This window comes from Choristoneura fumiferana, chromosome 19 (genome assembly GCF_025370935.1).
Source record: "Choristoneura fumiferana chromosome 19, NRCan_CFum_1, whole genome shotgun sequence".
NCBI lineage: Eukaryota > Metazoa > Arthropoda > Insecta > Lepidoptera > Tortricidae > Choristoneura > Choristoneura fumiferana.
In genome coordinates this window covers 2,478,034-2,491,444 of record NC_133490.1, presented here as the reverse complement: position 1 = coordinate 2,491,444, position 13,411 = coordinate 2,478,034, and the positions used below count along the sequence as shown (strand labels likewise).

At 39.2% G+C, this 13,411-nt stretch overlaps 1 protein-coding gene across 1 annotated transcript in view; it reads right to left on the bottom strand.

Moving 5' to 3' along the window:
* The window catches only part of LOC141438856 (NACHT and WD repeat domain-containing protein 2), a gene marked incomplete in the record, with an annotated part of 46,228 nt that overhangs the window by 15,717 nt on the left and 17,100 nt on the right, over positions 1-13,411 (bottom strand). Inside the window, 8 exon segments of the mRNA XM_074102888.1 lie at positions 657-860; positions 1,272-1,426; positions 1,953-2,128; positions 2,498-2,608; positions 3,443-3,668; positions 4,743-4,887; positions 5,655-5,829; positions 6,687-6,832. Of these exon segments, the coding sequence (XP_073958989.1) occupies positions 657-860; positions 1,272-1,426; positions 1,953-2,128; positions 2,498-2,608; positions 3,443-3,668; positions 4,743-4,887; positions 5,655-5,829; positions 6,687-6,832 (1,338 nt within the window).

Here is a 13,411-nt window from a genome sequence, read left to right as displayed (position 1 = left end):
AGTTCATATTATTGTCTACGTTAGTGCCGTACTATTGGGCACTCAGCTCGCTCCAGGACCCTGTTATTGAAACCTTACAAGTCTAATAATATTTGTGTTTGTCTCGTGAATTGAACGAGAAAATGAAACAAAACACCAATTTTATTAGACTAATATACTTCGGGAAACTGGGCCCAGGATGGTATTCAGGAGACTACTGATGATAATGAGTATTATCTTTACATAAAACATATCAATAGGTAAAAAAAAATCCCTAGTCAATAATAGCAAATAACTTGATAATAAATATAATACCTGTCGCAGAGAAAAGGGAATAATAATAATAATAATAATTCATTTATTTCGGGCAACTTGGCCCATGCAATAAAATACCTTACAGACTACATACATATTTATAATCAATAACATAAAATAATTTGGTGACAAAACGGCGTGACCCCGTTGAGTCACCGTCCCGACGTCGCATTCATCTGCGACAATGGTGCCCCGGAACCGCCGGAACACGACGTCTTTCGGCCAGAAGGCAAGCACTCGCGATGAAATGATCAAATCACGCAGGATGTTTAAATGAAGAATTCATTTTATCATTTCCCGACACGCTGCCGTCTTATGTGTGGTCTACGCTTTAACCACTATAAGTAAGGAAGGTACCATACCTTACAATGCGGCGGCAGCCTCGTCGGTAGCCACGACACTTTGTTGTTCTCTGTCCCGATCCCCGTCAGCTGATCCACGGAATCCAGGAAGAGGAGAAGAGGTTGCTGAGCTGTTGCCATGGTCAGGAGCTGCTTGAAGTGCGCCGTCAGAGGCACCAGGTCGTCAGGGATGCTCTCGAATGGGAGGGCGAAATTGTACGATATCTGTAGTAAAGTGTATGTAGATGATTGTGTAAAAATCTTTACCATGTTTTTCATAAAGTAGATGGTCTACCAGCACTCTGGCATCACATAATAATAAAATAAATAATAAATATCATCATTCAGCTTGAGTATAACAAGATTCTGATATTCTTCATCAACCCAAGAGGTGGAAAATCTCTTTTGCTAGTAATTTCTTTAACTATATTACTACTTATTAGTAGTAGTGCAGTAGTAGCAGTACCGGTTCCAAGGGATTTTACCCAAAGTGCTTTCACTCACCAAATCTTAAAAAACGGAACAAAAATGTTAAAATATCTATTTTAATGCAGCGCTATAACTTTTTGAACCAGAAAAAAGAGTAAAAGAAGGATTCATCTAATAACTTTAGAGATTGAGAAAATGCCTTCGTACCTGCTGGCAGACAGAGATAAGAGTAGGAGTGAGGGCGCTGGAGTCAGGAGTAGTGCCGAGGAACCTGATGATGTTTGTGGGACGGACATCAGCGAACCACGTGTCTAGAGATGTTGCTGAACTCTTCGAAAGGAGACTTGTCTTGCCGCAGCCACCTAGGAGGTGAAGAATAAAATTGAAAAAAAAACAAGAACACAGACTTAACTACTGTTCGTTAGAGACTTAACTGAGTCTTATTTGTTCAAATAAGCATAAATTCTGCTGGTTTGAACAAAAAACAAATTTAATTCAATTCAAATTCTTTATTTCAGACAAACAGAGTATCCATAGTGTGTTAGTAATAAACAAACAAAACAAAAGATAATACATTTAAACTTATTCTAGTGTTAGTATTAAAGGACATATATTTATTATTATTATTATACTATCTATATTACAAACTGCGCCCTACTCTTTATCTGCTTTAACAAAAAATGGCCTTTTTGGTATTGATTTAAGTATACTAGGGGGTTTAAGGTCAACAAAGAATGAATTCCAACAATGTCGGCTCTAAGCATTCTTTTCTTAAACTGATAATTTACTCACTTTGATAATCAGTTACGAACGAGTATGCTTTTGATAAGATTCGTGCCCGGTTGACTCATTAGCAATTTTATACTTCAAGACAAAGTACAAACTTACCTTCTCCATATAAAACTAGAGGTTTATCTGACCCATTCTTCATGTAATTCTCAACGAACTTGAGGTCATCTTCTCTGCCGTGAAACACCTTGACAGAATTATTGCAAGCATGGAGATGCTGCAGGATTTCTGTCACTATTTGACCTTGGGCACTGCTGTCTTCTTTTCGCATCGCTCTGGAAAAAAAGGTAGAAGTAGTAATAAAACTCTTTATTGTACGAAAAGGAAATAATGACAAATAAACTGGATGGACTGGTCTGGTAGCGCTGGTCTCATTTTCTGGTTTTTCTGTGCATCCATGTCTCAGTTTGTATTTTCGATATGGTTTCACGGGATACCCGTAAAAGTAACAAATTTGGAGTTGAAATAAAAAATACAAAAAGACTCCAAAAAACCAATCATAAATAGACTGGTGTTAGGTCTCAATGGTAATCGAAGATGTGGTGTAAACCCGAGCCCAATTTGCCCACTAAAAGTCCATACACCATAGATAGGAAGACGATCACAATCATTAAATGAGGATCAAAAAATCGTCATCCACGGACCTGTCAACCAGCTTGATGATGTTCTTGTAAAAATGGGCGATGAAGTGGTTGAGGTATTCTCCGTGAGTCTCTGTGTCCAGACCCTCGCGTCCGATCCATTCCACTGTGTACCTGTGGAAGACGAATGTTTGATAACTTTATGGAATCTGCCATCTTGGCGTACCAACCAACATAAATCACACTGGTGAATACCTACTATGTTTTTCCATCGTGTTTTATCGTATAAGTTCGTATTTACGAGTATCTTACTTCCTGAGTTAGCTTCAATAAACATCAAACTTTTAATTGTCCAACGTACTAGATAATGTTTATTGGATTAATATACAGTCAGCAACAAAGATATGAATACAGATAAAGTGTGAAAAATATGTAACACGACCTTAATATTCAGGCAATAAAGTCCTGTAATATACATATTTTTGGCACTTCAAACGCATGTATATTTTTGTTGCTGACTGTAACACGTTTAACAAGCGGTTACTAATTATAACTGGTACTATTGGACTAAATTTAAATAGCAGGGTTTGCTTTTATAAAAGTTTAAAATAATAAACAGCCCTAAAAAAGGCCAAGTGCGAGTCGGACTCGCGCACGAAGGGTTCCGTACCATCTGTACGACATTCATTAGACATTAGCAAAAAACGGCAAAAGGATCACGTTTGTTGTATAGGAGCCCCGTTAAATATTTATTTGATACTGTTTTTCGTATTTGTTGGTATAGCGGCCACAGTTATACTCGTAAATAATCTGTGAAAATTTCAACTGTCTATCTGTCACGGTTGATGAGATACAGCCTGGTGACAGAAGGACGGACGGACGGACAGCGAAGTCTTAGTAATACGGTTTCCGTTTTTACCTTTTGGGTACCCCCAAAAAGCACGGCTTAGAATTATGGTAGAAGATGATTGCGGGCAGAAAGTATCACTATTACTCAAACTGACTCACTTTTGTATGTTAGTAGTCTCAATCTTGTTTGGTAGTCTCACGTCCCTTAGATCAGCCAACAGCTTAGAAGCTTCATTGTCCAAGGATCTATTGAGGATGTCCACAAAGTTGCTGGCTTTCTTCAGGTTCTGGAGGTTGATGTTGTTGATGTAACGGACGTAGGCCAGGCAATGATTTTTTGTGTTCTTTACGTCGAGCACGCCGTTGATAACCTCTCGTTCCGTTACTGCGATCAGGTTGGAATCAGAATTTGTAAAGGGGGCTACTAGTACTACGAAATTCGAAATTCGTGTCGCACCGTCTCTTTCACTCTCGTCAAGCGTCAGCGGGACGGCTAGATACGAAGTTTGAACTTTGCACTTCGTAGTATAGGGCCATAGGTAGAAAACATGGTTTTAAGTATGTATAGTTGTTTGACGTGGTTTAGTGTAAACATGGTTTTAAGTATGTATAGTTGTTGGTTGACGTGGTTTAAGTGTAGTAGCAGCTTTACAATAACTACCAGAGAGGTACTAATACTTAACTACTATCGAAAATACAAACTGAGACATGGATGCACAGAAAAACCAGAAAAAGAGACCAGCGCTGGGAATCGAACCCAGGTCCTCAGCAATCCGTGCTGCGTGCTATAACCCCACACCACCGCTGGACAGGAATTTAGACACGATTTTTCCTATGCATACATTCTTAGGTAGCTTATTTCTACTACGCTACTTGCAGCAGCACTAGCGACATCTATGTTTCGCTCTCATCGGAGACGTCACATTCTTTCGTAAAAGTAACAAATTTGGAGATGAAATAAAAAATACAAAAAGACTCCAAATAACAATCATAACTAGACTACTACACTAGTAGCCTAATAATGATCATAACTACTGTGCTATTTAAGTTAGTAAATTAATGAAGAGTTTATAACGAAATAATGAGTATGAATATCATACCAGACCATAGCTATCATCATCATCATCATCCGAGCCAATATACGTCCCACTGCTGGGCACAGGCCTCCTCTCAGAAAAAGAGGGCTTGGGCCATAGTTCTCACGCGGGGCCAATGCGGATTGGGAACTTCACACGCACCATTGAATTTCTTCGCAGGTTTGTGCAAGTTTCCTCACGATGTTTTCCTTCACTGCAAAGCTCGTGGTAAATTTCAAATGTAATTCCGCACATGAATTTGGAAAAACTCGGAGGTGCGAGCCGGACCATAGCTATATAAGTAAGGTTGCTGCGATGTTTCAAAATCTCGTGCAGATTATAGAACCTTTTTTAAGACAATAGTCAACAAAACTAAGTCTTACCAGACATGAAATAATTATGCATAGCATCCTTGTCCATCTTTCCGTTGTTGTACAAGTTTAAAGAAGCCTTTCTGAATAGCTTCTGCATCTTGCCTAGCGTGTCCCACCATACTGCTTGGTCCTCTGCTTGCAGTTTTGGGACCCTCTAGAAAATTAAAGGAATAGGATTCAGAGGCCTTACTGTCTAACTCGGAATCATAATCGTCTTCACCACTTCTTTCTGTCACATGGTGTAGCATGAGGGTAGAAAGAGATGCTGAATGCAATCACGGATATCTGGACTTTAGACAATACGGCTACAGTTCATTGATAAGTAAGATATTACCGATCAAACAGATTATTCTCCTAAGTGGAGACACTCTTGACAGACTGGACGTGATCGTCAGTTGAGGATTGGTATCCTTGATGACGACTTTCATGGGAAAATAGTGTGGTGGCTTCCCGTTGCCTTCTACACCACAGTGCTGGAGCCCGGAGTCCGTAGTTGGCAATAGAGAGCGCTGCTACCTTCTCTCATGTCATATCGTCGGTTACAGTACAATGTTAGTACTGTTCTGACAGTGAAAATTATACCTTATGGAAAAAGCTAGTTACGCGATATTGCAGTATCAACGACGATATAAGATCCCTTAGTCGCCTTTTACGATACCCACGGAAAGAGATGGGTCCGTCCTATTCTAAAAACCGGGGATGGCATTTATGATTAAACATATACAAAACTTAAATCTATTGTAAAAGACATTAATGTCTGAGGTGTATCACGAAATTAATAATTATATCATGGACAGGGATGTTTGGTAATAATTTCAAATATCGAATATAAATTTGTACTTTTGTTTATTTTTTTAAACTGCGTGCGTGCGTCATTAAATTATTCTTTTCTATTGCTGGCCACAATTTATTGAGCAGTACCTTATTGTTAAAGTTGATCAGTATCGAGGATATAGGCTGCAGCACGGACACGGGTGGCACAGCATTGGAGTCTTTCTTGTACCAAGTGTCAAGAAGAATCACGTCTACTCCACTAGCGGCCAAGTCGTCTCTTAACATCTGTAGTTCTGATGAGAGCACGTAAGTAGGTATTGGTCTGGAAAGATAAGTAATTTTCAAAGGTTTTTACTTCATCCAGTCAACTACAGTTTTACCCGTAGGCAAGACGGTTAAAATTAACGTCACTATTATCCGCATTTAAGTCAGTGAAGGATGATATGCAACCTAGGACTCTCAAGGCTTGAATAAATATCTGGGTGAGTTCGAAACGCGTCATGGTAGTGTGGTGGTGGTGATAGATGGGTTTGTGTGATTTGTGTGTGTTCTTACAGTGTGGAGTTGGAGGAACTGCATGAACACGCATATTCTGCATAAACTTATAAGGTTCTCACCCAAAGACATTCTTTGAGTTCATTGATATGGACCTCCGCAAAGTAACGCCGGATTCAATAAATTATTTAAACAGGCTATTGCTGTAACTACCAGTTCATCATTGGTCTCATTTTTACTGTCCATCCGATCATTCGGTCACAGGGGTCAATCGATAGCCCATTACTTATAACAAGATACTTTGAGAATGTCCTCGATCAATGTCTACTAAATATCCGAAACTATCCACATTCTTCCCGATCTATATCCTACTTTACTATGGCGACCCTAGCAGCACCAATGCATCAAATAGACTGATTGCTACGATGCACGAGTATCGAAACTAGATACGTTATTTATTATTTACAACTCCCAACACTTCGGCCCCCAAGTACGAGCATAACATCTGCCTGGAGAGAGATCCCTATTGCGGCCTCCCTCCAACTGCCTCCTACCTCTTCTATAGGCTACCATGATATAATAAACATACTATATAAAAAAAACTTTTAAAGGCGTACAAAGTCACACTGAAGGGCATTATCCCTTCACCAAACCTGCCTTTTCTGTACCTTTACCCGACCCTACCTGTATCCATACTTCTGGCCCAGAAACACGACGAAGTTGGGTCCCATGGACAGTCGCTGGCAGTTCTTGATCTCGCGCATGCACAGTTCTGTCGTCATGTGGTCATCAGTAGCCTCGTCTCGGACGCCCCAACGCATATCTACTACCTGAAGACAAGATTGTAGGTTTAATCAATCTATGACCAAGATCTTTTCGTAGGTTTCCGTCCTTCAGTCGGCAAAAACAAAACCTTAAAAGTATGGTAACACGCTAACTCTGGTGTCAGTTCAGTCCATCATTCAGAGGCCGTATTGCCTAACATTTAACGCTCGCGATCGCAGTCAAATGACAGATTTCGCATACAAAAACTGTCATTTTTTTTTTTATTTGACTGGATGGTAAACGAGCAAGCGGGTCTCCTGATCGTAAGAGATCAGCACCGCCTATAGACACGCAACACCAGGGGGATTGCAGATGCGTTGCCAACCTAGAGGCCTAAGATCGGATATCTCAAGTGCCAGTAATTTCACCGGCTGTCTTACTATCCATGCCGAAACACAACAGTGTCACGGCAGGATTAGCGAGCAAGATGGTTGTAGCAATCCGGGCGGACCTTGCACAAGGTCCTACCACCTGCAAACTGTGATTGTGATCTAGAGCGTCAGAAACGTTAGACTATACGGCCTCAGGTCTGCTAACACTTGGAGAAGTTAATAAAAACGTCTAAGTCAAGACAATCATAAGGTTTTTATAAAAGTTTTCTCCATTAATATAGCTGGGGAAGCAAAACTTTCAGGATATTCCAGGAGAGTTGGATAGTGTCACAAATAAAATAAAACAAATTTTGCAGGGGTGTAATGAATTTAGAAGTGTTTCTTTTTACGGCTCTCATGAAAAAAAAATTGTAACACTTTCTAACTAAAGCAGCGTGTTTGACTTTGATTTTTAATCATTACCTACACGTTAACGAAGGCAGTAGGAAAGTATTCCAGTGGGGAAGTATGGAGTGACAACGCACATTTTGACTTCCTGATCCATTCATAAATCTTGCATGGCATTTCGCAACTCGCCTCACAATCCACGGAGCCGTACACCCTACGAGTACTCCCAAACTCACAAATAGCGCACTTGTAAACATGCGCCCGCGCAGGAAGCGGACGCACGTGCGCGCGCCGTATTAATAGACGCTTTGTTTAATGAGGAATTCCATGGTTAGCCTGCGAGGGTTGCCCTCGTCAATTCAATGACGTTGACCCTCAATATTCTAGCAATATTATAAATAGGAAAGTTTGTGAGCATGAGCAAGTTCGACTCGAGTCCTCTTATTCTGAGAGGAGCCAGCACACACACACACACACAAACATCACGCCTGTATTCCCAAATGGGGTAGACAGAGCACACGAAACGTTACCGCTTCGGAGCCACTTTTAGCAATTTCAGTTTTTAAGTTCGACAAAAATGCCCGGTATAGAGCTAGGAATATCGACGAATTCGTTGCTCTAATCGATCTGCCGTATTGTTTCTCAGGCACATCGTGATATGCCTGGCCAACTTTTAGGCATATCATGAAATGACGCCATTTCATGATATGCCTAGGAATTTCGTGATCTGGCGGATTTTACGATCGGCCACAACCGATTGGGCATTATTAAATAAGTTTTGCCGGGATTTAAAATATTAAATAATGCCGTAAAAAGTTTCAAAAAGCATGTTCGAGTTAACCGGGAGCGCGACCCCATTGAGGATCAATAGAATAATCGGCTGTACCGGGAAAAATAGGACGAAAATATTGAGAGGAAGAGGAGGTTAAGGGGAGCATGGCTTATTTTTGACTCGGCGAGCGTGAAGCCGTTTCAGCTTGGGCAAAAATGCTCTTTTTACATAATAGCAGTCGGTTCACCTGATGTTCAGTGATTACTGTCGCCCATAGACATCCGCAGCACCATCAGAACTGCAGATGCTGACCGCTATGTGTGTCTATCTGTCTGCCTGTGGCACCGTAGCTCTTTAACGGGTGGACCGATTTGAATGCGGTTTTTTTATTTGAAAGCAGGGTTTCTAGCAATGGTTCTTAAACATGTTTTTGAGACATTGAACTTTGAAGTGAAGTCGGGATTTCCATCTTTCTCTTGGTTAGGTTAGGTTATAGTATAACCGACTAAAAGTAATGTCACTTTTGTTTCGTACCTATAAGATTATCGATAAGAATGGCCAATACATTTTCTAAGTGGGTAATTTTTATTTAATACGACTGGCGGCGTTGGTCCACTATTTTTAGAGGTACCTAACCTACCTAACTATTAAAATTATACACAAAGAAGATTAGCCAACCAACGCATTGGCGGGAAAATTTAAAGTAAAAAAAGTGATATATTCTTCTTAAAACGTGGCTTAAAATAAATGGTTTAAAAGATGGTCTAGTCTAGATTAACAGTAGAACACACATTTCATCAGTAGCTAGTATGCAAAAAGGACAAGAGATTAAGTACAAGGTAAAATGCCTTGGTGGATCATTATACGAAGAGCAAAATTCTAACTTCGTAGTTTACCGTTCCTCTGACGCTTATATTTAGGTATTTAATACGAGAGTGAGAGAGATGGTACGATACGTACTTCGATTTTGGAATTTCGTAGTAGCCCCTCTGGTTTTGTCCAGTATAGAGACTCGACGTTTACTTATACATGAAGTGAAAAAAGTTTTTACACAGGCCAAGTCAAAATCAATCTTATGCCAATGTAATAAAGGTTTTGACATGGAAAAACTTTTCTTACTTTAACTCCTCCTGAAGGTATCCTTTCGTTATTTAAAACAAAGTTAACTCTCCCTTAACTTTAATGAGGACACGGAATCAAATCAGCGGAAGACGTTACGTATGCGGCGGCTTAGGAAAATAATCTACCCGATATTCACGGAAACGCTCAAACAGAATGTTATTAAAAAAGATTTTGGATAAATAAATCATAGGCTTACGTAAACTCTGACGTTGACTGCTTGGTTTTTCTAAGAATTTACTGTTGAAATAAGTTTTTTTTATAAATTAGATTTTGTTGGCTGATTGTACAGTCACCAATACCAATATCTGGCACACAAGCGTGCATAAATTATTTGATACGATTTTATATCTGCGGCCAGAAGATGTGTCAGATATTTTTGCAACCTCCACGTGGCTAGGGTTACCGGATGAAAAATTCAAAAGTCCGGAGAAAAGGTCTGATTTCCGTCAAAAAATCTTGATAATTTGTCGCAATGCTATATTTACTCAAACGTAATTTACAATTTAAAAAGTCAATTATTATTTATAATATTAAGTAAATTTTGATTATTTTATTTGTGCAAATAACATGACCGGAGTTGATTTTTAGATAATCTATATTATGTATATAGAAGATTATTTTTGATTTTGTTTCATTTTAATAAAAAGATGTAAAAAATCCTCTATTTAATTGAGAATTCTAAAAATCCAAAAAAAAAAAGGTTTCTTCAATCCGGCCGGAATCCTGAGAAGATCGTCTCAAATCCTGATATCTCAGGACAAATCCTAAGATAATATAGTAACCATAGACGTGGCAGATATTAATGCAGGTGACTATACTTTGGAAAGTTGAGAAACCCCCGAAACTATCATTTCAAAGTTCAATATCTCAAAACCAGCTAAAGTCTAAACCGATTTTTATTAAACACAGTTTCCGCTTCGCTTTCACGTAAAAAACCGCATCGTAATCAGTCCATCCGTTTGAGAACTATGATGCCACAGACAGACATTGGCCTCAAACTTATAACACCCTTCTTTTTGCGTCGGCGGTTAAAACACAAAGAAAGAAACAAAGAAAGAAAGAAAAACATTTATTCGTGACATTTTACAATAAAAGAAAAAGAAAAAAGGAAATAAATTTTTGTCACGAAATGGTCCAACTCAGCATGATATCAACCTTGCGGCGACGCTGGTCTTCCGTTGGAACCATTTAAGTGTTAAAAGAATACAACAGCAGTGAACTTGACAACTAAAACAATTTTTACAATACACAAACTAGTAATTTACAAGCTACCATAGAAAGACAACGTAAAGCTTCTCATCACTAATTTCACTTTCTAAAACTCTTATCTTTGACGGTACAGCTTCTTCCAAAATAAACCCTGTCATTTATAAAATAAAGTACAATTTCACCGATTCAAAACCTTCAGTATAAGAGCTTGTGTAATGTTGTTTCAGTGACCTCGAACTTTGTTGTTCCATTATGAAACAGGCAATAAAGAATCACAGGTGGGTTTAAGAAGGAAATTTAGCGGATATCGATTTAGTCGAGCCGGTAGAGTTTGCGGTATACGTACATACTACATAGCTACAGCACACAGTTCAAGGGTGGCAGACACGTCCTTTTATACACGGTGGCACATTAAAATCGGTCGGAAATACAAGAGTACTCAGCCTTCCGAACGCTGCCGCCGTGTCTATGAATAGGGAATATTAGGGAGAGAGAGAGAGAGAGAAACATTTATTTACACATAATTATTTGATACACATAAAAATACATTAGATGGAAAAAATAAAAATAACATCGAATAGTATAAAGTGGACCCCACTCAGCATAGTGTTACGGCAAGCCGCAACGCTGTTTTTCAGTGGGACCCATTTAAAAATTAAAACATATAAAAACATACAACACACTATGACGACACGAACGCCAGCGGAAGGAAGTTCGCAAAGAAACTTTCAATCCGGAAGCATATATGGCAACACTCGATCAGTTTAACCATTTTCGAAACAGTTAAACCTCAACAAGTCAGACCAGGATTATATATAGGAATATTTGCCCCGACACGGGAATCGATCCCGGGACCTCAAGCTTCGTAGCCAGGTTCTCTAACCACTAGGCCATCTGGTCGTCTGAACCCTCGTATCCCGGTAACCCGGTCGTATTAATCCTTAGACATCGTTTACGCGCTCATCCTGGTATCAGTGCAATCCATCATTCAGTACCACTATCATGAGTTTACAGTGACCGTACTCGATAGCGACGGCGTAACTTATTTGTATGGAGAATTGTACAGCGCCCCTACAAATAATTTACGCCGTCGCTATCGAGTACGGTCACTTTAAACTCATGGTAGTGGTACTGGTTATATTGACTGAATTAGCGTGTTACCATAGTAAAAGAGAACAAGTATGCACACTCCGACCCTTTAGGAGACTTAACTGCCTACACCGGCGCGGACGCTTAGGATTGTCGATGTCTATTTACCTACCGACAAATAATTTTAGTATGAAAGTTAACTTATAATTGTCTAATATCTGTGTCTAGAGAAATCAGATTCTTTGCCACTCTATTATTATTATTATTATACTAAATTTAAAAATATGATTTGTAAATTCGCCGAAGTGGTGACGGCGACTGTGTACATACTACTCATGTTTCCTACACATAATACTATAACTATATTTTTATAGGTAGGCAGGTAGGTATCTATTATTTTTTTATGTGTCCTTGCACGAAACTATCACACTACACTTATATACTACTAGTTACAACTATAGCTAATACAAAAAATACGTAAGTATGAGTACGTGAACGTAGAAGGTGATCATCTCGCGAAGCGAGCGCAAGACGAGCGAGCTATAACCTAATCAAAACGTACGGCACCGACGGCAGCTCAGCCTTGACTAAAGAAAACTTAATCCTTCTTAAATTATCAGTGTGTGTTCATCGAAATTGTTGGAGACGTTTTTGAGATCCCCAAAATGTGGTGGACATATAATTAGAAACATAACGTATTACTTCAAAATTTCTAATTAAACTAACTTTATGTACTTTTTTTACTTAGTACAATAGGGTTCGTTTTCGTTTGTCTATAATGAATCATTGTTTTTGTGTATTATTTCGGCGGTTTTGCGAAAATCAAACAACGGTTTTGCGATAATTCTATCAAATTATAAATTAAGGAATAAAAACCGTGTGTTATGTAGTTGACAACTAATTAGAAACATGACATACCCTTAGTAATTAACACGAGCAAAGCAAAGCAAGCTAAAAACTACGGAACCCTAAAAAGTGTAAGGGAGTACAGGGTAGGTCCATCACCTTATCCATAGAATTTTAGTATTTAGTTGGGTAGCCGTTGTTATGTATTACAGCTTTACAACGACGTGGCATTGACTCTATCAACTTGTCACACGTTGCCACTGGAATAGTTGACCAAGCTTCAACAAAGGCGTCATAAAGTTCGTTGATGCTGGTGAGTTGCTGATTAGACAATGTTTTCTTCACGATGTGCCACAGATTTTCTATGGTATTTAAATCCGAGCTGCTGGCAGGCCATTCCAACACTGTCACCAACTGTTCGCTAAGGATTGCTTTCACGCTTCTTGCTGTGTGCTTTGGATCATTGTCGTGTTGAAATATCCATGTGACTGGTAAATTACTGTCGGAATGTGGAATCATTGCCTCTTCTTAATATGGTTTTATACTGGAACTGGTCCAACATCCCTTCAATCCTTCTCACAGGACCAACCCCGTATCCCGAAAAACATCCCCGCACTTCAATATTTCCACCACTATGTTTTACTGTCTTTTTAGTGAATTTGTTATTCAGTACTTCATTAACTGGGCGACGTACGTACCGTTTGCCGTCAGAATTTATCAAATTTATCTTAGTTTCGTCCGAAAATAAAACTTTTTTCCATTGGCATGCTGTCCAGCTCCCGTATTTTCTGGCAAAGTCTAAACGATTTTGTCTATGCTGTCTTGTG